A 27,671-nucleotide genomic window follows, 5' to 3' on the forward strand; every position below is an offset into this window, starting at 1 on the left:
TGGTATGTAACCATCAATTCTCTCGAAAATCACACTTGGCATCGCACATGACCATTCACACCAGAGAGAAACCCCACAGTTGCTCAGTTTGTGGCAAGACATTTTCTCTAAGGTACTACTTGACACGACACATGAGGACTCGCACTGGAGAAAAACCTCTTAGCTGTTCTGTCTGTGACAGACGATTCTCCCGAAGCTCACACGTGAACTCGCACATGACGACGCACAATGGAGAAAAACCTTTTAGTTGTTCCGTGTGTGGTCAGGAATTCACTTGGAAGGACGGCATGTTGCATCACAGGAGAAAGCACAGAGGAAGAAAAGGTCAGCAAGAAAGGGTTGGGCTCGGCCTGGGAGGAGGAGGGGTTAAACCCGGAGGGGGTGTGAAAACAAAGCGGTCAGCAGAAACAGGATTGGAACCAAAAACCCTTGGACATTCGGCCGTAGCACATCGGCTACTGTTTGTATCGTTCTATTGATGCTCCCATCGTCCTGCTCTCGGACATCAAACTCAGATACTCATCAGACAAGGTGGTGGTTTTGACTCAATGTGATACAACCGATGACCACAAGGATGTTTTTGACGTACATTTTGTTTGTGCATGGAACGGCTGCTTATCTAGCGTACGGGTCAGGGATTGATGATGGAGGAAGAAGCCCCAACTGGGAAGTGCCTGCTCTATTATCCTCTTCTCGATGTCCATCCATCCATCCACCCACGTATCTGAGGTCGGGTTGGGGGGATAGCAGCCTAAGCAGGGAGAGCCTGACTTCCCTCTCCCTGGCTACTTCGTCCAGCTCTTCCCAGCAGATCCTAAGGCGTTCCCAGGCCTGAAACATTGGAAAAACTAGTTTACTTGCAACCACACGTTCACCTGGACGCACAGAAAAGGATGCAATGCGCAGCTTTTCTTCAGACTTCCTCTGATTGGTCAATCAGAGCAATGCTGTCCAAGCCAAGTTCCACCCACAACTGCAGACTGATGAATATTGATTGTGTTGTCCTTTGGTGTTATTTCACTTTTATTTTGAAACTGCCACAGCACAAACACATTAGCAGTCTGGTGTTAATCCTAATCCTGTGTTAAACAAAAGGACGAGGGAACCGGTGTCACACGTCATCACTTCCTGCTGCGTCACAGTTCTTCCTCTTTAAAGTGGGGGGGCTGGGGATCCTCCTGCTTCACTGCTGAGGCCCCTGCCCGCATCTGAGTGGTACGTTCTTCTTGTCCACCAATCATCTGCTGGACGTCTGCAGGACACAAACACACTTTAGCTCAGGCGCATCAAACTTGACCCAGGAGGACCTGAAAAGGATGGAACGACTTTGTGGAGCCTTGACAACCACCATGTGGCACGCCGTGCATGACTGACCACGTGGTGCACGACTGACGGTACACGACCGTCTATTCCCGGACCTCCAAGCGTGGCTCTTGTTAATGCCCTCACTGGGAAGCGCTTGACTTGACAGTCCTGGATAGACGAGCGGCCCCCCGAGGGCAGCCAACGATAGGACGAGAAAATGAAGCGATATAAAGACCAAATTATGGTTTAAGAAAGTCATCATTCCGATGAAACGTCAAACTTGGGAGATAAGAAACTAATTAATTTCATTACAATTAATGAGATTAAAAAGTCCAAATTACGTAAAGTCATTTTCGGCATTCACAGCCGAATTAACCATTTCATGTTGGATTTGATTTGTTGACTTACGGTTACAAAAACACAATAAAACTCAATAATTCTTAAAAAAAACATGTTGACAAGCTATGGGAGGGGGGGGGGGGTATTCCCCAAACGCCCGCGAATTCAGGAGAGGCTGGCGTCTCGGCAATTCGGAGCTGGGCATCGTGTTCAGCGGGTGGTATTACGGTATCATCATCATCGTCATACTGCTGTTCTTCATAAACGTACAAACCTCCAGCGTCTTGCACGGCTTGATGCTGGCGAACATCTTCCAGTTGCTGCCGTTGCCGCTGGTTCTCCTCTCTCGTTCGAGAAAGTTCCTCCTCGAAGGACGCGATCGCTCTATCAAACATGTCGGATATGTCGTCGGCAGCCACCATCAGCCGCTCCTTTACAAACTCTTTGTTAAACGACATTTTGGTGTTTCGCCTGGTTTCGGGTCCTCTTGCTAACTTCCGCCTTTCTTCTTCTTTTGCTTTAATGGCAGGTTAGTGCTTACCGCCACCGACTGTAACGGAGTGTGCGACATGGGCCGTGTAACCATGTAGCCCCGCCTTTTCTTCAATTGGGTTGTGCGCCGCCATCTTGCAACGGTATAGAAGACGATTTGTGATGCAGACCAATAGCTGCAAGTGTTACGCTCTTGTGTTTACCGCCATAAAGCACGTCTTGTGTTCGTGTTGAACAGATTTCCTGCAATAAAGTTGCAATAAAACTGTTGTTGTGGGCCCTTCTTCTCATGAGCAGTCTTCGACACCGTTGCAAGATGGCGGAAGAGTGGCCTCCTTGAAACTAGGCTGCCGTAAAACCTCCCTCGAAGACGAAAAAAGCGAAAGTTCGCAGCAACACTTCAAAGGGACTTCCGAGTAGCGCCAAGAAGACATAGAAATGCTGAAAGAGTTGGTGAAGAAGCGGCTCATGGCGGCGGCCGATGAAATACTGGCCTTGTTTGAAAGAACGATCGCGTCCTACGAGGAGGAACTTTCTCGAACGAGAGAGGAGAACGAGCGGCAACGTCAACAACTGGAAGCTTTTTGGAAAACGCAAATGGCGATCCACGTTGAAGGCATGTTGGCCTATTCCTCCTATCTTCCGTTTAATCTTGTACCGGACCTGAGATTACGGTACCATAAATATGTAAATATGTATTCCAAGATGGCGGTCCTGGTACATACGATACTCGTGTATCAGATTATGGGTCTTAGTCTCCGACATGATGGAAGCCACCCTAATAGCGTAGTGCGTGTGGGGGTCCTGTAGGGTCCTGGGAGCGGGGGGGGGGGGGGGTATTTGCTGGGGGGTTATTTGGTATTATATATGGTCGCAGTATAAAGAAAAAGCTCTGACAGGATGGTCTTTGCGCCAATGATCTTGAGCAAACTCTTGTGATGTGATTAGCGAGTCCGGTCCGGAAGGGTCTGCAGGGCGTCGAGTATAAACCATTAACAAACAAAAATCTGTAATCCACAAGGTGAGCTGATAATCCAGAAAAAAGAAGGTTGAAGTTTTTCCAAACGGCTGAAAAGCAAAGAAGGTAACTTAAGTGAAGTCTTCTTCATGTTGTGTCCCGCAGACGTTGGTCTTCGGGAAAAGGGTCCCCCCCAGGCCCCCCGCGTGAAAGAGGAAGAGGAGGAACTGTGGATCACCGAGGAAGGCGAGTATCTTCCAGGGCCGAAGGAGGCCACACCGACGGGCGTCTCCATGAAGACTGGAGAGCGTGAAGACCGACCCCCCGAGTCCTCACAGCTCCATCACAGGCCGAGCGAGGAGAAGGGAGAGGCGGAGCCTCGGAGCGGCACTGCAGACGCTGGTGGAGACCGTGGGGATGAAGACCACGGGGATGAAGACCGTGGTCCGAGGCCTGAAAAGAAGACTGGTAAGAAACGTCTGACCTGCTCTGTTTGCGCTCAGAGATTCACTCGGAAGGACAATTTGACTCGACACATGAGAACGCACACGGGAGAGAAACCATACGCTTGTTTGGTTTGCGGCAAGCGATTCTCTCTCAGCGGAACGTTGCTGTCGCACATGAGCACGCACACGGGAGAGAAACCTTTCAGCTGCTCGGTGTGCGGGAAAAGCTTCTCCCTCAAGGACAGTTTGAGCCGGCACATGAGGACGCACACCGGGGAGAAACCGCACTCCTGCTCCCTCTGCGGCAAAACCTTCACCCGGCACGACGCTTTGACGGCGCACGTGCGCACGCATGACAGAGAGAGCAGCTTTTCCTGTCCGGTCTGCGATGAAAGGTTGTCCGATCACGGAAGCGTGATGTCGCACATGAGAGGTCATCTGGACAGCCATGACGGGCTGTGCGTGTGACGTCCCCTCGTCCCAATCTTCCGTGTCACGCCAACATACGGCTGCCGGCCCGTCTGCTGCTGGCGGACGCGCCACACTCGCTGGAGGAAGACGCTTGGCCGCCCAATGCCATCATGGCCGCCCTGACCAATGGAGATACCAAATGAAAAAGACGTACTTAACTATGAATTATGGCATAAGAGTCAACTGTCATCAGTAGGAGATAAAAATCATGATGTGAGATTAAAAAAGTTTAATGTTTGACATAAAAAGATGAAACTACGAGATAGAAAGTGGAGTCTTAGTCACATGGCAGGAAATACTGCAAACGTTTGACAGGACCAAGCCCCTGTGAAAATATGCCACCTTGACAGAGTGAAAGATGACGTATTCAAGGAAATATTGCATCTTTATTATATTATTATGATTAGGATATTATCATCATCACAGTATAATTAAATTCGAACCTTAAGTGCTGATGAAGACGCTAAAATGCTTAAAAATAGACGCGTGGGTTCGTGGACTACATTACCCATGCGGCTTAGCGCCGAGAGGAACCCGGAAGTGTGTTTACGCTGATGAAGGTGGGGAGTGAGGGATACGTCAATAAAAGTGTGACTGCAGCTGTAACGCTGTTAATTTGAAATGTATACTTTTATTTTGAACTATAGCAAACTTCATCACTTCCTTAAGTTAAAGACAGTTACGGCCGTTAGGTGGCACTCGTGCATTTTGAGAAAGGTATAAGAAGGACAACTGCTCAAGAGATGTAAATGTCACAATAAAAGGACTCTAGACACTGTTAAGAGCAGAGTTTTGTAGAGTCGTGACTCCGCCATTGATTGAGAAGCAGGCTAAAGTGGTGAGTGCTATTTATATTTGTTATTAACTTTGATACGACAATGCCGCTGATGTTTAACTGCCGTGTGAATTTTCATGTTATTTTTTGTACATTAGATCTACGGGGTTCCACGACGAAAGGAAATCAACATTTGTAAAAGGAACTGGAGTCTATGGATCAATCGAGTGGCGGCACAGTAGAACACTTCTGCATCGACGAAGACTCGAGTGGAAGACGGCAAGTTACAAGCCACAACGGGAGCTAGAAGAGCTACATTGAGGTGTTGTGTGACCTCAACGGACAAGCTACAAGGTTACACAAGCAAGCACACAGAAGACAGGTGTCTTGGAAGTAACGCAAGTATTTGCTAGCTGTCATTAAGTTTATCACTAAGACATTTAATTTGTGCTCTTTCTTTAATCAGCAGTGGACATTTTCTCTGCAGTTAGTCACTGAGAAACAAAGTGCTTTAATTTCAGAGTATCTTAAGTATTGCTCTTCCAAGTGAGTGATTCATATTATTGCTCATTCAAGTATTTTATAATAATGTGTTATATGTACATTATGCAAAGGTCAAGTTAGGAGACAAGGAGATTTACATTAGCATAGATTAGAGAAGTGAATTCATTTTATGAATACTTCATCACATCATACACTGACACATTCAACATGCCGGACAAAAAAGAAAAGACCTTTCTGCCAAATGAAGAGGACACACATGCAGACAAAGTGATACAAAGCAGATGATCCTATCACAGTTCGTGGATGTGGGTGAGCTCAGTGAAGACACACAACCTCAGGTTGGTATGGATGACGCACAAATCCCTCCTGAAATTAAGAAAATTGGACGCACGCGAAAGCTCACTGAATAAGGATGTGCTCTGCTAGATGATAAAGTGACCAATCTGAACACACAATTTGTGAAGCTGTATACAAGATGGAAATATCACATCAATGGATTGAAAAGGTCAATTAAGAGCAATGATGCTGAGGACCTGATTGAATCTAGCAAATAAAATAATCTGGCTGACTATGCTTCTCGTGGACTCTCCACTAAGGAGCTTGCAGAGTCTAACTGCTTCTCTGGACCTAGCTTCTTGTGGAAAAATGAACTTCCTAAAGAGGAAGAAATTAAGGTGGGAGAACTCAAAGACGACGATCCAGAGATCAAAAGAGCACTGGTTCATATAACAAAGACAAAAGAAGAAAGGTCTCTTGCGGACAGACTTGATAGATTTTCAGATTGAAAGAGTGCCGTGAGGGCCATAGCAAGACTTAAACATTTGGCAAAGGAAGTGAAAGGACTTAAAGCGAGTGGCAGTGAAACGACACTTGAAGAAAGAACGAGTGCTGAACAATTCCTCATCCATATAGTTCAACAAGATGCATTCAGGGATGAAATCAGGTCTCTAGTCCAAAAGAAAGGATTACAAAAGGTCAAAGGGTCAACTCAGCTATACAGGTTAGACCCATTCATTGACAGCAAAGATATCCTGAGGGTGGGGGGAAGATTAACAAAAGCAACACTCCATGCCCACGTCAAACATCCAGCCATCCTCCCAAAAGGACATCATGTATCTCGATTGCTGATAAAGCACTACCATGAGAAGGTCAAACATCAGGGTCGTGGAATGACTATCAATGAACTGCGCTTCAATGGAATTTGGATCCTCGGTTGTAGTAGTGAAGTGTCAAAGTTCATTTTCAAATGCGTCAAATGCAGGAAATACAGAAAGTGTCATCAAGAACAAAGGATGGCTGACCTTCCAATGGAGAGGATGGAAGTTACCCCTCCATTTACATACAGTGGCATGGATTGCTTTGGACCATTCCACATTAAGGAGGGAAGACCTGAAGCGATACGGTCTCCTATTCACCTGCTTGTGTTTCACATTGAAGTATTGGACGACCTTTCTACTGATGCTTTCCTGAATGCATTGCGATGCTTTATTGCTATAAGGGGCAATGTAAGTCAACTACAAAGCGACCAAGGCAGGAACTTTGTGGGAGCACGCAATGAATTTCAAGAACTAATGAAAGGAATGCAGAATGAGCATTTAAAAAGGCTAGGATGCAATTTTGTCATGAACCCGCCTGCATCAAGTCACATGGCCGGTGTCTGGGAGAGACAAATACGAACCGTGAGGAGCATCCTCACATCCATCTTAGACCAGGCAAGTGGACGACTGGCCTGCTCTTCATTAAGAACCTTTTTGTACTAAGTGATGGCTATAGTGAATCGTCGACCACGGACCATCTCAATGATCCTTTGGGACCAGAACCACTGACGCCAAATCATATATTGATTATGAAATCATCATTCATCGCGCCACCACCTGGAAAGTTTGTAAGGGAAGACCTCTTATCTTCAGAAAAGGTGGAATCGAGTTCAGTTTCTGTCCAATGTACTTTGGACCAGGTGGAGGAAGGAGTATTTATTGAATTTGCAACAAAGACTCAAATGGAACAAGGCCAGGAGAAATGCCAAAGTGAATGACATTGTCCTGTTACAAGATAATGACACACCAAGAAATCAGTGGAAGCTGGCAAAGGTAGTTGAAGTTTTCCAAGGACCCGAGGAAGGGTCAGAAAATTCAAACTGCTACTTCATGACACAACATTGGACAGTAAAGGCACTCGCACATGTAAGCCAGTTTATTTAGAAAGGTCTATACACAAGACAGTACTATTGCTTGAGGTTGAGTAATTAGTTTAGATTTCAATTAGTGTGTTCAATGTTTGAAGTCATACCTGTATGTTATTGATGTGTTGCAAGGCTCATTAAAGGGCCAATTTTCATTGTAAATCACACGTTGTGTGATGGTGGGAGTGTGACTGCAGCTGACACGCTTTTATTTTGAAATGTATACCTTTATTTTGAATTATAGCAAACAAACTTCATCACTTCCTTAAGGACAGTTACAGCCGCGCTCGTGCATTTTGAGAAAGGTATGAGTAGGACAACTGCTTAAGAAGTGTAAATGTAAGGACTGTTGTAGAAGAAATTCTCCTCAACCTAATTGAGGCCTCCAAGACCACTTGTTTAAGTAAATTTCATCTACCCAAGCGTATTCGTTAATCTCCACTTATGAGAAGGAATAAAACTCACACACTAGTACAAGTTAACACTATGTATTGTATAACAAGATCAGACAGAATAATTTCACAAAAACACAGGATCCTGGGCTGAGTTTCTCTTCCAAAGTCCGCCTGCAACCTCCCGACGATAAGAAGGAAAGTCAGCCCCGGTTCTTGCATCCCAGGGCTTTTTGTAGATCTCCTCAGATGGGGTGGAGTTGGGGGGATGTGTGGGGAATGGACCAGGATCCGTTCCTGGACCAGATACTTCCTCCTTCACCCCGTTATCTTTATTGCCTCCTGGGTAAATGATCGTAAATACCTAAGACCCTCCTGGCCTTTTGGTTCTCCCCCAATGACCTCTGCAAAGACAACAAGAACCACAACACAGGATATTGTGCCCTGACATCTGTTAACTGACCCTTTACTGGTACAGGTCACAGCTTGACCTGATACTAATCTACCCTAGCTCAAAGACAATTATTTAAAAAACTAAATTTGGCTACAATTCCCCCTTTGGACCACAGCTTTTACTGTGGTCCACATCCCACAGGCATAACAAAGATACAGAAGGATATTTCAAAGAATAGATGTTGTTTTCTCCAAAGTGTTTGGAACCACAAACTTCTGTTTCCTTCTGCCAGAAGAAATGTGACGTTCTTACTGTCAGCCAGTATGGGCCTATCCATCTGGTCTACGTCCACACTCTTTTTTTCCAAACCAAAGTACACCCATGGTGAGAACACCCCTCGTTCTCAGGACCCCCTTTTGCAGTATCAACAACTTGTACAGAAAATTTTACTCACCAACATTTGTGACGCAACAAGTGTCATACATCATTTTCTCCATGACATGCATGGGTCCTGTGACAGCAGTAGGTCCAAGAAACTGCTGACATCCAGTGAGTTCAAATGGTGTGAACCTCATCTGGATCGTTACGGCACATCCAACAGCTATAAGAGCTAATGGAAGTGCTTCAACCCATTTTTGTATCCTGCATATTTTTGCTATTTTATTTTTGAATTTTTGATTCATTCCTTCAACTTTACCTCAGCTTTATCTATCATCTACGGATGACACCTGTGTGTCCTTGTGTGTATCATTTATTGTTTACCTAATTGTCCAAGTCCACGTGCCTTGTCCAGAGCAGCTGAGCAGAGGGGACAGTGCACCCATCACTAGAAACCCAAACTCATCCTTGTTTACTTGTTTACTAAGCTCTCTGATAGCCAAAAAAATGTTTCTCTCGTGCTGCTTACAACACTATCTAATCTAATTATGCCAACTCTGATAACATATGTTCAATCTCTAAAACAACTACAACTCTAACACAACTGCACTTTTGAATTGTAGCAAACTACTGCCTGCATTTCCAAGGGAGATATGATCACCCCCTTTAGCATGTCCTTTATACCTACAACCGGGCATTTTACAGCCTCGAATGTCCTTATCTTGTTTTCTTGTTACGATTTTCTATCCTACTTTCTCCACTGTACCAACTCTTAACGTATCACACGCCACCCATACAACATTACCTCATACCTTCTGAGAGCTCCAGCACTCTTATAACTCCCCTTAGTTCAACTAAAAGGTCTATTTGTCACTTGCTTTGCCTTCATCACTTTTATGTTCCCATCATCTTCACTTGCTTTACCACCGCATAAGCCACTTTCAACAACCCATCTGTCCATAGATCTGCTCTTGCCTTTGTTTCTTCCATCACTTTCTCTGTACCCAGATGTGGGACCCCCTCCTGTATCATCACAGCCATATTATAGATGTACTGAAAGTGTAATGTAAACCGCGAAACTATATGTTGTGAGTTCCATCAACCAATGGGACATGACGTGTGCCGTATTTTCCAAAAAAAAAATTCAAGTCCTACTACATACCAGGTGGATGTAACAACTCTGTGGACTCGAGCTGGATGCTAACATAGATAAAAATCGTTCACTTACCCACATCCCCTTCCTGAAAAGAACACCTTTTACTGAGTGTTGTTTTCACTATAGGATGTAAGTTAACCACCGAAGAAAAAACTTGTTTGAGAGCGATGAACTACTCCTGCCACTTGGGCGTTGACACCAGTGCAGCAGAAAACTTGCAAATGGCCTGAGCGTCGACCAAAGCTCGAAGAGTGGTCAGCTCACCATTATTTGCAACAAATAAGCAGCTGACCAATGCTGCATACGCCAAATGGGAGCCATGATCCCTTGTGACTGCATGATGTTCCATGACAGTAAAATTAACAGCTGATGCAGAGAGTGAGGGAGAGAAGAAAACTCACTAGATTATTATGGAAGCAAAAATGCTTGATTCCTAAAATCACATTGGATTGAGGAGAACCTATCAAACACACATCGTCCTCATTCCTGTCATAATTCAAAATACAATGTCACGAATCAATGAGAGGTGTAAACAAGTGCAGGCTCCTACGCCATGGGGACCACTTAGGGAAGAGAAGACTTCCAGGCTCGTCCGGCATCCCCGGGGTCAAGGCTGCCCAATAGATCTGCACACTGATCACTTTATGGAGTACTGTCCAATGCCACCATGACCTTTGAACCCAGTTGCCCATGCATGACAGTTCAGCTGTAGTCCATTGGGAAACGTGACCTGTAGCCATCTTGGTCCACGTAAGATGCTTGCCCCTTGACAGTTGGTGGTATGGTCAGCAGAAGTGCCGAGGGAACCTCAGAGAAGCCCACAAATGGGACTTTTCCTGTGCTGAGCTTGAGAGATGGAGGAAGGCTGCTGATGGTGGAGTACTTTGCACCAGTGTCAAGCATCATTGATAGCACAGTATTATCTCCAGTCACAGGAATGCATGGATCTGCCAAACCATGCATGCCGGGGCTCCTTGCCCCCCTTTTTGGTGTGAGGGGTATTGACCTCCCCCTCAGGCAAGGGCTTGGTTGAATGGTTCATGATTGAAGCATGTCCCCTTGAGGACCTTGAATAGTCCATTGCTGCTGATAAGACTGCTATCCTTGTTGAAAAGCATGTCGTGGGCAGGTCATGGCATCCACATGGAGGGAACAAGGTGGTATCACTGGGCATTCTCTCACCCAGTGAGCCATGGAGCCACAGAAATAACAACTCTCTCAACCAAGTCCCACTGCACCCCCACCTCTCTTACCTCTACCACGACCACGCAGAGCCAGAAACTTGTGCAAATCCCTGTGGGGCTTGAATCCTGTCGACAGGTCCCCATATGGGAAGTTCTGGTGGTAGAGGAGCCCAATCAGACTTTTGGTATGATGCCTGTTGTTTAGACACCATTTGTTTTTCAGCCTTGGTGGCCCTTGAATTGTCCCGCTTCGCTCCCTGCACCTGCAATTGCAACAATTCGGATTTTAATAAAGATTCATTTTTCTCTTTTTCCGTTTGCTTTTCAGTATGTCTAAGCAAATGATGCAAAAAATGTTTTTTCCACTCGTTGTGTGTTGCATCAAACATATTGGGGTCATCTTTCATTGCCACTGCTACGGGGTCTGGTGCTCCCGCCAACACTGCTTGTCGAAAAAGGTTACGCATCATGTCTGTTGTGTTTGGATCAGCTCCAGTCATTTCAACCCACTCTCGAAGACACCTGACAAGATAAGTCATACCAGTTTCACCAGGAATCATAGCAAAAGTACATTGAGCCAGGAGAGAAGTGGCGGGAGGATAGATAAGTCGCAATACTTGGCCCAAATTGCCCATTATACCACCTGTGACAGGTTGACTGTCTGCCATGTCATCGATACCAGCCTGTTGTTGCACATCCCTCAACTCACTGAGGGTCAATTTTACCCCCAGGATGGCTCGAAGGTCGCCAATTGCGGTTGTAAAACCATGTGTTGCCTCTGTAAGGCGCTGCATAAAAAGTGCACCCCCGGAAGATGGCGAGGGTAGTTTTTCAGCAATACATGTACGATCTGTGATAGAAAAAGGCACATAAACAGGGTGAGGGCTGTATGATGATGCAAGAAGGGGTGCCTGTACATTCATCTCTGATACTTCTGACACACACGGCAACATTTTAGCTGTCCTACTTGCATGACGCTGAGTCATCCACTTTATTGTCTTCTTACTGGCTGTCTGTATACTTCCTGTACTCCAATCCACTTTTGACTCCCCATCTGAACCACCTTCCTCTTCATCCTCCTCTTCTCCAACCTTCTCCTGACCGCCCCACAACTTATCTTTAACCTTCCTTATCTCCTCATGTTGATACTGTGTTAGCAATTTCAACCGTTCAATTTCCTTCATTAATTGTTCCTCCCTTATTGTTAATGACCCCCTGTAGAGGCACTTTTCCTTGGCCTCTGCCAGTTCTGGATGTTTGGCCTGTTCCTTTAGGTCAGTTAACATATCACGTGCTTCCTTGTAGAAATCCTGTGTCTGCTTGGCATGTCTTAAACTCCTATCTGACCACTCGTTAATGCAGTCGCTATCACTTTTAGTGAGGGGTCTGTCCACCTCTTTCACGCTGCCCGGACCTGTGAGGAAAGACACACTGGACATTCTGTTATTTTCACCCCTTCCCGTCGTTTCCCCATCATTTTCATACATTACCTGTCCGCGTATGATGGTCGCTATTGGAGCTTTCACATGTACTGTGCTGTCTTCAGTCGAGTATGGTGGTGAGTTCTGATCACACTCAGAAGGTGATGTCTTTTTATTGACTGTTCTCGACATATTTGCAGCACTCCCTATGGTGTATAACATTACTTGCAACTCTTCTAATTTAGCCATTCTCTTTTTTAAGGCCCCTTTTTTAACTAACCCAACTGATTCATGTTGCTTTTCCAGATCCTCTATTTTGTTCATCAGGCCTTCTCTCGCTTGTATCACTGATTGATACAGGTTTCTCATATCATAATCTCTGGGCAGTATACCACTTTCTTGTAGTTGTTTAATCTTCTTCCTTGCCCAGGCTTCCTTTTTCTCCTTATCTGACTCCAAACCGCTAAAGGTGGCCTTATGGTAAGGCCACATTTCTTCCAACTGAGATCTCCACACCTTTGTGTGTGCATTTACTTTATCCATGTTAACCTTAATAAGTTCATTCTTATACATAAACTCCGTCATCTTTCCCCTACTTACCTTCCAAGTTTTGCAATTTTTTTGTTATTTTCTATACACATACACACACGACGTCTTACACTCATGCTTCAGTGGGCTTTCACCACAGGTTCAAAACCTTCCCTTGGTACTTTAGAAGAATTACTAAATTCTTCTGGGCCTCCAACCCATCTAGGATTTATTTTATACCACAGGTCCGAAACCTCCTTTGGTGTTTTTAGAGGAATTGTTCAAATTCCTCAGGGACGCTAACCCAATTTATTTTATACCACAGGTCCGAAACCTCCTTTGGTCTGTTTAGAAGAATTGATCAGGTTCTTCAGGGCCATTAACCCGATTTATTTTATACCACAGGTCCGAAACCTCCTTTGGTTTTTTTTAGAAGAATTTTTGAAATTCTCCTGGGAAAGTACCCCAATTTGTCAAGTTATTCTGTCTCGTCTTAATAATTGGTAACTATGGATTCAGAAAAGTCCAGGAATATCTTCATGAAGTAACAGCCAATATGAAGAGTTTGAATAAACAGGTCTCTTCTTACCTTTTATATGGGCCGGCCCTGATATTCCAAACACTTTCCGTCCACCCAAAAAAGTTTTTTTTCCTTCTCTGGAGATCACGTCGGGGTCACCAAAACTGTTGTAGAAGAAATTCTCCTCAACCTAATTGAGGCCTCCAAGACCACTTGTTTAAGTAAATTTCATCTACCCAAGCGTATTCGTTAATCTCCACTTATGAGAAGGAATAAAACTCACACACTAGTACAAGTTAACACTATGTATTGTATAACAAGATCAGACAGAATAATTTCACAAAAACACAGGATCCTGGGCTGAGTTTCTCTTCCAAAGTCCGCCTGCAACCTCCCGACGATAAGAAGGAAAGTCAGCCCCGGTTCTTGCATCCCAGGGCTTTTTGTAGATCTCCTCAGATGGGGTGGAGTTGGGGGGATGTGTGGGGAATGGACCAGGATCCGTTCCTGGACCAGATACTTCCTCCTTCACCCCGTTATCTTTATTGCCTCCTGGGTAAATGATCGTAAATACCTAAGACCCTCCTGGCCTTTTGGTTCTCCCCCAATGACCTCTGCAAAGACAACAAGAACCACAACACAGGATATTGTGCCCTGACATCTGTTAACTGACCCTTTACTGGTACAGGTCACTAATCTACCCTAGCTCAAAGACAATTATTTAAAAAACTAAATTTGGCTGCAGGACTCAGACCACTCTAGACCAGGGGTGCTCATTAAGTCGATCGCGATCTACCGGTCGATCGCGGAGGTGGTACTGGTCGATCGCGGCGTGACATTAAAAAAATATCATCCTAGCATCAATGCCGTCACTTGATTGATATACAGGGCAGCCATTCAGATGACAACTGAATGTTGCCCTTCGGGTGACCAATCAAATCAAACAACGTCTCTAAGTGCAGCAGAACTTACGATGTCAGCCTATCATCCATCCCCGTTACTTGATTGACATACAGGACAACTAGTCAGATGACAACTGAATTTTGACCTTTAGGTCACCGCTCATGCGTAAACAACGATGCAAAGTGCTAAGCTAGTCGGCGAATTGCGTCAGATTTTAAGCCCTCGCTAAAGTTTATGGTCACTAAAATGAGTGAAGTAGCTGGACCAAGTAAAAAGGCAAAAACATATCACTTCCATACAGAATGGGAGGTGGACTTTTTTTTTCACAATGTCTTTTTCGAAGTGCGTTTGCCTGGCTAACCTGGCTATCAGCAGCTACTGTCCGGACTATGCATCCCTGGCTGGTTCAATTCAGTGCAAGTCATCAAAGTAAACTCAGGTAATTACAAAAAAATGTTAATAGTTAATTATGTGTGTTTTGCAATATTGGCTCATTTGGTTATGTAAGGTACATCAACATACATTGTACGTACAAATAATCCTCAATACATTTGAAAATAAATAGATGTTTTGCATTTTTGTAGTGCGTAGATCATTTTGACTCGGTCATTTTAAAAGTAGCTCGCATGCTGAAAAAGTGTGAGCACCCCTGCTGTAGAGGGAACTTTACCTCTTATTGCTGATGGACTTGACTTGCTTTGGCTGCTTCCACAGGAGGATGGGAGACTTGTATTTGATGTGATGGAAAAATGGTTCACTTAAAGGGTTAAGTGCAACTGGTGGATGGAAAGATTCTGAATAAACTTGAAGTCTTGCTTGTGCTGCAACATGCCTTTTACGTTCTTCTAGTCCAGGGGTCGGCAACCTTTCACACCAAAAGAGCCATTTGAACCCAGTTTCCACCTAAAAAAAACACTGAGAGCCGCAAATACATTTTGACATCTAAAATGGGGAAAAAACACATTTATTAGAAAGTAAAAAATAAACTAAAACTTATTAGTGCTTTGACTACCCTTTTGAAGATGGGCTATAAAGTGTTGCTTAAGAAATCCACAAAGTGCTACAGAGAAAATAAAATTTATTTTTTAATGAACACATTTTGAACATTCTGAACATTCTTGAACATTCACATTTTGAGTTCTTGAAAAATAATAACAATGTCTAAATGTCTCTTTCAAATAAATTAAAAGGCTGAACTTAAATAATCCATGTAGCAAACAAAAGCAAAAACATGCTACAATGTCCTCATAAGCTTCTTGGATTTCGAGCATATTTTAAATTCAAACACCATCTGTTTATCTTTTAATAACTGCATAATATTTGTACAGACATTCGGTCACTTCACATTCTTTTGCTTTTTTTGCACTTTTTGTAGTTTGCACTTTTTGCTGGTTCCTTAAAAAAAAAAAGTTATATTAAACATTGCTCATTCGAACAGAGTCCAGATTGTAGATTCCTACACCAATGTTACAGCAAACTTGAAAAACTTTTTTTTACTGTTCAGCAGAAAGAAAGAAAGAAAAAATCTAATTGTTCAATAAATCAATGAACTTGATCAAATCACTTAAATGATTAAATAAAAGTTGGAAATCAAGATGACGATCACTCCAAGCTTTTACAGCCTCTCTGAGCCAGAAAGCCTGAGCCACTGCCACATTGGCATGTAGCGGCATTGACCTGAATTAAAAAAAATAAATTGGGAAAAAAAGCACTGTGTCACTAAACAATGAAAAATAAATATTTGTAAAATATCTGCATAAATATTTATTTTACCTTGTTAATGGGACTTCTGCTCCTGAACCTCTGCGCTCAGCGTCTGCAAATCCGGGCTGTACGAAGTCACTTTCATTTTTACGCAGTACTGTAAGCTGTCATCTGCGAGGCGTGTACGGTGTTTGTTTTTAATGTAGTTCATGGTGGAGAATAGCTGCTCACATGCATATGTGGATCCGAAGATCGACAGGACTCCAAAGGCATATTTCTTCATGTTCATGTAGGTGTCGGGGATGGCATTCCAGGTTTCAAACATAAGTTTGTCCGGTCTTGGAAGGTTCTTAATATCACTCCATTTGTGATTCTGAGCAAGAGTGGCCTTCTGACGGGCAACATCTTCAAGATCGCCTGTCAAGCGTTTGAATTTGGATACCCACATGTCTTTGTCAGCTATGTCAGCCAACTCCAGCTCCAGATCAGGTTGACTCACACCTGGAAATGCAGTCACATTTAGCAGGGATGGATCGATGTTTAGGGGAGTGACGGGGAAGGACAGTGTTGTTTTTTCCTCTCTGAACTCACGGAATCGTTTTTCAAATGACGCTTGCATTGTGGTGATTGCAGACTGCAAATACTCTGAATTGATCAGCTTGTGATCTTGTTTGAACTCCCTTAAAGAGGGGAAGTGAGACAGTGTGCCTCTCTGCAAATCTCTGGATAAAACTGTCAGTTTGCGCTCAAACGCCAACACCTCCTCCAGCATGTTCAGCGCTGTGGCTCCTCTCCCCTGAAGAGTCGTGTTCAGCGTGTTCAGGTGTGCTGTCATGTCCACCATGAAGTGCAGCTTTTCCAGCCACTCTGGCTGTTCCAGCTCAGGGAAGGAGAGTCCTTTGCTTCTCAGGAAAGTTTTCAGCTCTTCCAGACATGCAGCAAAGCGTTTCAGCACCTCTCCTCTGGACAGCCACCGGACTCTGTTGTGCAGCAGCAGATCAGAGTACGTGCTCTCCACCTCATCCAATAATGCACGGAATTGGCGGTGATTTAAACCATTTGCCAATATTTTATTGACAATTTGAATGACAACATTCATGACCTCTGTGCATTCTGGAGGGAATGTTTGCGCGCACAATGCCTCTTGGTGCAGGATGCAGTGAAAAGTCAGAAGCTTTCTATCCAGTGATTTCTGCAGCAGCGCCACAAAGCCCCTGTGCGCTCCAGTCATGCTTGGTGCCCCATCGGTAGCTACTGACACTAGGTGGGTTGTTTTTATTTCTTTGGCTCGTAAACACTCAAAAACAGCCTCACAGACATCCTCCCCTCGTGTCTGGCATCTTAGTGGTATCAGCTCAACCATTTCTTCCTGCGGTCCAGTGGAGTTCACATATCGGCAGAACAGCGCTATTTGTTCAATATCATTTATGTCTTTTGACACATCACAGGCGATTGAGTACGCTGCAGCTGAATTGATGTCTTTAATTTGTTGTTTTGTGATATTTTCTGCCATTTTTATGGTTCTGTCTTTGACGGTCTTCGCAGAGAGAGGCATCTCTCTGATTTTCTGCACAATTTCAGACTTGTTTTTAAAGTCCGCGAATAGGTGTTCTGAAATCTTAAGGAATGATTCTTTCATATATTCTCCATCTGTGAACGGTTTCCCATGCCTGACTATTTCCATAGCGGCCACAAAACTTGCATGCGTAGATGAATTTGAAGACTTTACCCACCTCTTGAATTGATTTTTCGTCAGATCAGCCTTCCGTGCCAGTTCCTTAACAGCCTTTTTTCTCTCTTCTCCCTCGGGATATTTTTCAGCAAAGGCTGCGTGTGTATTATTGAAATGTCTTGCGACATTTGACCGTTTATTGTTGGCCAGTTTTTCACCACAAATTAGGCATACTGGTAGGCCACTCTCGTTAGAGGTGAAAGCAAATGAATCTGCCCAAGCATCAATGAACGATCTATTTTCCTCTGATATCTTTCTTTTCTTAGATTTCTCCATATCTGTCCTTGTTGGGGTTGAAAATTGGTATGACGTTCGGGCGGGAATACCGGCTTTCGCGAGTCTGACGTGTTTTTTGAGCGACAAAAAACAATTAAATATACTTATTTATTAATATTTCAATATTTAATATTTCAAGATCGCATCAAGATCTTCCAATTTAGAACTAAAACACTAAAAAAATAACTAACACAAATAAAATACACATAAATACTTTTTTAAAGTAATTTATTTTCCCAAGCCACTCGGAGCCGCAGTTTAAGGATGAAAGAGCCGCATGCGGCTCCGGAGCCGCAGGTTGCCGACCCCTGCACTAGACGCTACTGTGCTTCCAAACACTGATTTATCATCAGGCCACGGTATGTCTCCTGAATCATCACCATTGTGAAAATGTTGAGCCTTTACATTCGCAATCTTGGTGAGTGCTTGGCATGTGTCATTCATTCTCCGGATGTCAGATTCAGGACTTGAAATTGATCTCAAGGTAGGTATTGTCAATGTCGACTTGGAAGGTGTTGATTTCATTTATGATCTCATCAATCATTGCATCATTGCTCTTAATGGACTTTTTCAATCAATTGATGTGATATATCTTGTATACAACTTCACAAATTTTGTGTTCAGATTGGTCACTTTATCATCTAGCAGAGAACGTCCTTTTTCAGTGAGCTTTCACGTGCGTCCAATTTTCTTAATTTCAGGAGGGATTTGTGCGTCATCCATTCCAACCTGAGATTGTGTGTCTTCACTGAGCTCACCCACATCCATGTACTGTGATAGGGTCATCTGGTTTGCATCGCTTTTTTTGTCTGCATGTGTATCCTCTTCATTTGGCAGAAGGGTCTTTTCTTTTTGTACGGCATGTTAAATGTGTCAGTGTATGATGTGATCCTTTTACAGTGACATTTACACTTCTTAAGCAGTTGTCCTACTCATATCTTTCTCAAAATGCACGAGCGCCACCTAACGGCCGTAACTGTCCTTGACTTAAGGAAGTTGTAGGAGCTATTTATTGGTGTGTTCCTAGGTTTTTGATATCTGTTGATTTATTTTTTGTTGTTGTTGTTTTGTTTGGATTCCTTGATGGTATTTTCTTGTTGGTTATTTATTTATTTTGTTTGTCTATCATATTTTGTTGGGGTTTATTGGTGGTTGATTTGTGGGTTTGTTTCATTGGATGGCACCCTGGGCACCGGCAATATATTTGGGTAGGCGGTGCTCACAGGACCAGCATGCACCGGGGTGGGCCTATGGTTTTGTATCAGAGCAAGAGAGGCAATAGGAAAAGGCCCTTGTTCCTTTTTTATTCGTTTTGCTTGCTTGGTAATAAAAGGAAAGAAGAAACGGAACAGGATTGTTTGGACTGACTCTTTTGCCTGCGTGAAACAAACCCATGGTGCATCAGTGGCCGTTTGATTATAGGTTACGTTTATTGTTTTGGAGAAGGACAAATAGCCACTACACAAAGTACAAAACCCGCCCTTGGATAAAGAAAAGAACCCATCAATAATGGACTCGTTGGACTCTTTTGGACCTTGGATGAACGAAGCTCACGAATTGTTTTATTCATCTCCCATCTGAAATCGTGTCAGCTTCAAACTACGCCTGGCCCACACCAGCGACACACTCAGCTTGGCCATCAGAAACTGGTATGTGTTACTGCAAAAAGCTGCATTGGAAAACGGTGATAACTCTGAGTTAAGTCGGCTATTAAGCGCTACTTTACGCAGAAGTGCTGGCGTATTTCATTCATTAAATCTACAACTCCAGTGCGCATCTATGCTTGCAAGAGTGGCTGTGCTGCCAGTGAGGATTATATTTGGCCTTTTACCCCCTCGCCTTCTGAATTAAATCGAATGGTTGACGGACTATATGATTAAAGATGTCTGATGTTAATACAGGGTCTCAGAAGGATGTTGAAATACCAGCAACAAAAAGGAATATTAAATGGACATCGAAAGGATTGAGTTTTTACATAAAAACGTGTCAAGACAAAAGGAGTGTCAAATGTAGACAAGCCAAAGGGTATATGGAAAAAATCCGTGATTTGATGGAATCAAACGAAAAGGTGAAAACAGTTAATTCTGAACTTTGTAAGTTTATTGGTTGTTATCAAGACGCCCATGACGTGCATGAATCGTTCATGGATTTACCTTTACCAGAAGATGAAGCTGCAAAGCAAACGGGTTATTTTCAAGCAAAAATGACAATGTACTGTGATTTTACCGACAAGGTAAAGGCATGGTTAATTGAAGCCGGAAATCCATATGTGCAGCCGAATAAAGAATGTCCTGATCAGGATCTTGCAGATCTGGAGGAAATAAATCCTGAAGACAGTGCTTCTAACATATCACGTGCAAAATCAAAGTCTTCCAAGCATTCACAGGTATCACGCATTTCTTCTACAACATCTGCACGCATAAAAGCTGAAGCGGATAAAGCGGCACTAATGGAGCGTGTTGCCGCGCTGAAAAGGAAACATCTAATTGAAGCTCAGGAGGAACAGTTAAGGAAGCAAAAGGAGCAGCTGGAACTCGAAACAGAATTGGCAGCAACAAGTGCAAAACTTCATGTATTGGAAATCAACTCATCTCAATGTGGTTCAAATCGATCCGATGGCATGAACTCTTATTTTGAAAGGAACTGTCAAAGCACAAGTAAACTCAACCCAGATGCCGACACATTCCTGCCGAATAAAAAGGATGCAAAGGACAACGTTTTGATGCCTTATTCTATATCTCAACCACGGGTTGTTGGTTCCAAACAAAGGTCACATACCCAAAGGAATGAAATGTTAATTAATGCTGAGGTTCCAACTCAAGCTGCACAAAGAAGGAATGAAACTCAAACTCATCCAACTGACATTACCACCATAATGCAAAGACAAAATGACATCACTTCCCTCCTGGTGCAGCAGAATCTATCCTCGGCCCTTCCATCTAGAAATATCCCAGTGTTTGATGGAGACCCTTTTCAATACAGGTCTTTCATTAGAGCCTTTGAAAATGGAGTGGAGGAGAAGACGGCTAATTGGAACGATCGTTTGCACTTCCTTGAACAATACACCAGGGGGCAGCCAAGAGACCTAGTGCAAAGTTGTCAGCACTTACCTGCGAGCAAGGATATTGCAGAGCCAAAAATCTTCTCGCCGAACACTTTGGAAATGAGCATAGAATTGCCACTGCTTATATGGAAAAAATTCTCAACTGGACACCTGTTAAAAGTGAGGATGTTAAAGCACTACAGTCATTCTCCCTTTTTCTTAGAGGATGCTCAAATCTGACAGAACAGTTTATGTATATGAAAGAGCTGGACTTACCATCTAACATGAGGAGCATCATTCTTAAACTGCCATACAAATTACGGGAAAAATGGAGGAATGTTGCTTGTGATTTGCTGGAGCGACGTGGTCAAAGAGCGGTATTCACTGATCTTGTCACCTTCATTGAAAGACAAGTCAAAATAGCCTCGGATCCACTTTTTGGCAACATTCAAGACTCGCAACGTACCAACTTCAAGGCTTCCAATAGTAATCACACAAACCAAAGGAAAAAGCAAAGCAGTTTTGCCACTAATGTCACTGAAGTACAAGATGGAGGTACATCTCAACATACAATAACTCAAGCCAAAGTACCTTTCGTGCAAAATTGTCTGTTTTGCTCTCAAAGCAGTCATTCCTTGGACAAGTGCTCACAGTTTGAAGTGAAAGTACACCGGGATAAAATTACCTTTCTAAAGGAAAAGGGCATTTGTTTTGGTTGCCTGAAGCTAGGCCACACAAGCAAAGACTGTAGGAGTCGTTTGGATTGCAATGTGTGTCACCAAAAGCACCCGGGAGTCCTTCACATACACCGACAGGATACAGGCACATCCTCACCACAAAGGCCAAGTACTGTGAACCCTTCAAGTGTTTCTGCAAAGCTGTCTCAGACCTGTGGCCATATTGGGGCCGGTTGTGAAGATGACTCTGTCTTTTCTATTGTTGCAGTCAAGGTCAAGAGTCAGAAAAATAATCAAACTGTGCAAACATATGCCTTTTTGGATCCAGGAAGCTCAGGTACATTCTGCACAGATACTCTGGCAAGGAAATTGAACTTAAGAGGTAAAAAGGCAAGTATTCTGCTAAGAACAATGGGCCAAAGGAAAATAGTAAATGCTCAGATTTTGTCAGGACTTGAAGTGTCTGGTATGGATGGGAATGACTTCATTGAGTTACCTGATGTTCTAACCCAAAGGACTATGCCTGTGTCTGCAGTAAATATCCCACGACAGGAGGATGTGGATCAATGGTCTTATCTGAAAGGTGTTAAGCTCCATGACATCGATGCCGACGTCGAATTACTTATCGGTACAGATGCCCCAAAGGTAATGGAGCCTTGGGAGCTGATAAACAGCCAGGATGAAGGGCCCTATGCAGTAAGGACCAGGATTGGTTGGGCCATTAATGGTCCACTGCGCGGTGGATCTGACGGTAGGGGTAAGAGTGTCTGTCCTACTGTAACAACAAACCGAATCTCTGTTGATCATCTGCAAGAAATGCTGGTTAAGCAATACAATCATGACTTTAATGAGAAATCATCAGAGGAGAAGATTGAAATGTCCAGAGAAGACATCAAGTTCATGGATCTTATGAACAATACCGCAAACTTAATAGAAGACCACTATTGCATCGACTTACCTTTCAGACAGGAAAATCCCATGATGCCAAACAATCGCTGTGTTGCAGAACAGCGCCTCCAGAGCCTGAAAAGAAAGTTCAATAAAAATGGACATTTTAAGGAGGAATATGTTGCATTCCTGAATGACATGATCAATAAAGGATATGCAGAAAGGGTACCTGATGACCAAATGAGACAAAGTGATGGAACGCTTTGGTACATCCCCCATCACGGTGTCCACCATTCAAGGAAAGGTAAACTGAGAGTTGTGTTTGACTGTGGAGCTGTGTATAAAGGAACATCTTTGAACAGCCAGCTCTTGCAGGGTCCCGATCTTACCAGCTCTCTCATTGGAGTCCTCCTCCGATTTCGGCAAGAACCTGTGGCAGTAATGGCAGACATCCAAGCCATGTTTCATCAAGTTCGTGTCTCAGTCAAGCATGTTGACTTTCTCCGCTTCCTCTGGTGGCCTCAGGGAGATACTGCACAGTCTCCAGTAGAACATCGAATGAAAGTACATCTGTTTGGGGCTGTATCATCACCAAGTTGCGCAAATTATGCTTTGCGGAGAACAGCAGATGATAATGCACAACATTTCTCTTCTGATGTAGTGAACACAGTCAAATGCAACTTTTATGTGGATGATTGTTTGAAATCCATGGCATCGGAAGAAGAGGCAGTGCAAATGGTAAAGGATTTGACTGCGCTTTGTCAGAAAGGAGGATTCAATCTTTCCAAGTGGATCAGCAACAGCCGCAAAGTGCTAATGTCAATTGCAGAGGACAGCAGAGCAAAGGAGATCATGGACTTGGACTTGGATACAGACCAACTTCCAGTAGAGCGAGCACTGGGACTACAGTGGTGCATTGAATCTGACAAATTCAAATTCAGGACGTCTGCAAAAGAACAGCCACAGACCAGAAGAGGTATTCTGTCAGTGGTCAGCTCATTGTATGACCCTTTGGGATTTTTAGCTCCATTCATTTTACCAGCCAAGTTGCTTCTCCAGGAACTATGTCGGAGGAACCTGGGCTGGGATGAAGCCATAATGGAGTTCTCCCGTAAGAAATGGTCCAACTGGCTTGAAGATCTTCAAAAGGTAGCAGAGTTTGAGGTGGATCGCTGTTTCAAGCCCAGAGAATTTGGAGACCACGTCGTTGCACAGCTTCATCACTTTTCCGATGCAAGTGAGGTTGGATATGGAACAGCATCCTACTTGAGACTACAAACTAATGGTAAAGTTTATGTTTCATTTCTCTTGGGAAAAGGTAGAGTTGCTCCACTCAAGCAGATGACAATTCCTCGCTTGGAACTCGTAGCTGCAGTTCTTGCTGTTAGGGTTGCTAAGCTGCTGCAAAAGGAGTTGCAGCTTCAACTGAAGGAATCCGTTTTTTGGACTGACAGCACGACAGTCCTTAAATACATACGGAATGAAACCAGCCGATTCCACACCTTTGTGGCAAACAGAGCAGCTTACATCCGAGAAGCAACTGATGTGGATCAGTGGAGGTATGTGAGCTCTAAAGAGAATCCAGCAGATGAAGCCTCTAGAGGAATGAGAGCTGAGGATTTCCTAAAAAACAGGAGGTGGATAATTGGACCAGAGTTTCTCTGGAGGCCAAAAGAGGAATGGCCTAAATTGGAGGTGGATCTTGATGGAGTTCCTGTAGATGATCCAGAGGTTAAAAGGAACCTGATGGTGAATGCTGTTATCAAGATCCAGGAAAATGCCACAACCAGCTTAATCAGTTACTTTTCCAGTTGGACGAAGCTAAAAACTGCAGTTGCTTGGTTTTTAAAGATCAAGATGATTCTCAAGATTCTGTGCAGGAAGAGGATGGAATTTTCTGCTGTTCCATGTCAAAAGGTTGAAGGAAGAATGCAGAGTTTCAAGGTCACACTCAAAGGACAGAGTTTGACGCCCGAGGATTATGACAAAGCAGAGAAAGCAATTGTGCAATATGAACAAAGAGAGAGGTTCAAGGTTGAGGCAATATTAAATAGCAGACCCATCACAAAGGTTTCCGACGACCCGGATGACCTTGAAGCACTCACTCCCAATCACATCCTGACGTTGAAAGGCAAACCTATCATGCCACCAGGACTATTTGACTCAAATGATCTGTACCTCAGAAAAAGGTGGAAACAAGTACAGTATATGGCGGAACTCTTCTGGAAAAGGTGGCTTTCTGAATACTTACCTTTGATGCAGGAGAGACAAAAGTGGACAAGGCCAAGAAGGAGTCTCACCACCGGAGACATCGTCCTTGTGGCAGATGCTGCGGCTCCAAGAGGATCATGGATGATGGGGAAAGTTTTGGATGTCAAATCGGATGCTAAGGGACTGGTGCGCTCTGTGCGTCTTCAAACAAAGACCAGCATCCTGGAGAGGCCAGTGACGAAGCTCTGCCTGCTATTGGAAGCAGCGGTTTAGCATCATTGACATTGACTCACTGACTCTCTCTCTTTCTATGGCTCTGTCTCTCTCTCTCTCTCTCTCTCTCTCTCTCTCTCTCTTGTTTTGCAGGTACTTCAAAAGGAAGAGACTGATTTATGGTGTATTCCATAATTGTAGTTCAGCTAAAGGAATAGCTCCTTTTTGGGACGTAAAAGTAATTGTGGGTTCATACACAATTAGGGGCCGGAATGTAGGAGCTATTTATTGGTGTGTTCCTAGGTTTTTGATATCTGTTGATTTATTTTTTGTTGTTGTTGTTTTGTTTGGATTCCTTGATGGTATTTTCTTGTTGGTTATTTATTTATTTTGTTTGTCTATCATATTTTGTTGGGGTTTATTGGTGGTTGATTTGTGGGTTTGTTTCATTGGATGGCACCCTGGGCACCGGCAATATATTTGGGTAGGCGGTGCTCACAGGACCAGCATGCACCGGGGTGGGCCTATGGTTTTGTATCAGAGCAAGAGAGGCAATAGGAAAAGGCCCTTGTTCCTTTTTTATTCGTTTTGCTTGCTTGGTAATAAAAGGAAAGAAGAAACGGAACAGGATTGTTTGGACTGACTCTTTTGCCTGCGTGAAACAAACCCATGGTGCATCAGTGGCCGTTTGATTATAGGTTACGTTTATTGTTTTGGAGAAGGACAAATAGCCACTACAGAAGTGATGAAGTTCGTTTGCTATAATTCAAAATAAAGGTATACATTTCAAAATAACAGCGTTACAGCTGCAGTCACAACCATTCTAGAAATCCCATCAGCCTTGGAGAGCATTATCCTTCCTTGTAAGGTGAGGTCCCTCTGAAGCCAACAGCTGAATATAGATTTAGCCCTTTACACTTTTGGAGAGAAGTTCTCAGTTAGCCGCTCACTAGTAGATCTATGGATTGCAACCCCAAGATGCCGAAGAGAGTTTTTAACAGTAATTCCGCAGACCGATTGCTTGTCTGTCTCATGAATGAACAAAATTCCACATTTCTTTCTATTGATGACTAAACCAGAAGCCTTGGAAAAAGCCTCCAAACCCTCCAAGGCTGATGGGATCTGCTGATTTCTTAGAAATATACACGTATCATCTGCTAGTTGACTAATTAATAATGAGTGCTCTCCAATACTGATCCCTTGCACATGAATACAGTTTACAATGTGTAGGTTCAACATCTCAGCTGCAATTAAAAACAAAAAAGGAGAAATTGGGCCACCTTGTCTTATACCTCGATTAAGAGGAACCTTCAGGTGAAGCAACGCTAATATCAATACCTGTATATATAGTCTGGACCATTTTTTAAAGCCACCTCCAAAGCCCAGGTGGCCCAGAGCTGTATATATGAACTCATGTCCCACAGAGTCAAATGCCTTGTAAAAATCTAAAAACAAATGAGTGCTCCATCATCAACAAGATGTGAATAATCTATCATATCCAGCACTAGACGGACATTGTCAGATATGTGACGGCCTTTCATGAAACTTGACTGTGTAACTGAGATGATCTCTTCTGAACAAGGTCGTAGTCTTTTAGCATATAGGGACGTCAAAATGTTGTATTCTGAATTCAGCAAAGTAATGGGTCTCCAATTTTCAATATCGAGAATATTCTTATTGGGTTTCGACAAAAGAGTGATGATGCCCTGTTTCATTGTTTCTGGTAATTGGCCTCTAGTTAGAGCTTCATTGAAGACACACAAAAGCAAATCTTTGATCTCATTCCAAAATGTTTTGTATAATTCAAAAGGTAAACCATCAGGGCCAGGACTTTTATTAAGGGGTGCTTTGTTTACAATGTTATCCATTTCATTTATGGTTATGGGGCTGTCACATTTGGCAGAGTTATAAGAAGATATTTTTGGTATGAAGGGATTAATTGTTTGAAAAAATGATTTACATTCCTCACTATCAAAAGATGAGGAGTACAGCTTTTAATAAAAGTTTGACACATATGTTTAAATTGCTTTGTTATCAGAAAGAACATCATTTATGTAAAGTTTATCAATTCTTTTAGTAGACCCACGTTTTTTCTCCAAGCTATAAAAATAAATAGAATTTTTCTCTTGGTAACCCAGATGTCTGAATTGAATGATGTTTTCCCCCTGTCACTTTACAGAGTTAGAGGGAAACAGTTTTTACATTGTATGCTGAGTGACAAACTCTGAAATGTAAAAATCTAACACAGATTTATCCTATCTTCTCAAAATGGACCAAAAGTTATTGCTGAGAGTTGTCATTGATGAAGAAGATATTAGAAAAGTAACTTTAAATGAAAGACCTGATTCCATTGAAGATTTAAAAGTGCAACTGAAGGATAAACTATTGCTGCAGTTTGACTTTAAACTGCAGTATGAAGATCAAGACTTCAGTAATGATCTTTGCAATCTCACTGAAATAACAGACTTGCCTGATAAAGCTACACTGAAAATCATCCCTCTCGTGACTCTGCATGTAACAGCCCTGTCATCACCAACCACAACTTCAGACACAGAGTGCAGCAACGCAAACACTGAGAT

At 43.3% G+C, this 27,671-nt stretch overlaps 2 protein-coding genes across 5 annotated transcripts; one reads left to right on the top strand and one right to left on the bottom strand.

Moving 5' to 3' along the window:
* The first annotated feature begins 494 nt into the window (after positions 1–494).
* Positions 495–27,286, top strand: LOC131127575 (zinc finger protein 157-like). Of its 4 annotated transcripts, none has more exons than XM_058069608.1 (3): positions 495–2,752; positions 3,260–4,849; positions 4,945–23,520. In XM_058069608.1, exons 1-2 carry the CDS (start codon positions 2,575–2,577, stop codon positions 4,006–4,008), a joined length of 927 nt encoding a protein of 308 aa, XP_057925591.1. In that variant the 5' UTR covers positions 495–2,574; the 3' UTR covers positions 4,009–4,849; positions 4,945–23,520. The 4 variants fall into 4 exon arrangements, with proteins under 4 accessions (XP_057925591.1, XP_057925589.1, XP_057925590.1 ...); XM_058069607.1 differs by lacking the exon at positions 495–2,752 and adding an exon at positions 24,931–25,157 and having other exon boundaries at positions 4,004–4,849; positions 4,945–24,857; XM_058069606.1 differs by lacking the exon at positions 495–2,752 and having other exon boundaries at positions 3,420–3,562; positions 4,945–27,286.
* On the bottom strand, positions 15,498–18,346 carry LOC131127581 (general transcription factor II-I repeat domain-containing protein 2-like). The gene is made up of 2 exons (XM_058069625.1): positions 16,122–18,346; positions 15,498–16,025 (listed from the first exon to the last, which is right to left on the bottom strand). The coding sequence occupies exon 1, from the start codon at positions 18,058–18,060 to the stop codon at positions 16,126–16,128; it is 1,935 nt and encodes a 644-aa protein (XP_057925608.1). The 5' UTR covers positions 18,061–18,346; the 3' UTR covers positions 15,498–16,025; positions 16,122–16,125.
* Positions 27,287–27,671: the final 385 nt, after the last annotated feature.

Source organism: Doryrhamphus excisus, chromosome 4 (genome assembly GCF_030265055.1).
Source record: "Doryrhamphus excisus isolate RoL2022-K1 chromosome 4, RoL_Dexc_1.0, whole genome shotgun sequence".
Lineage (NCBI taxonomy): Eukaryota > Metazoa > Chordata > Actinopteri > Syngnathiformes > Syngnathidae > Doryrhamphus > Doryrhamphus excisus.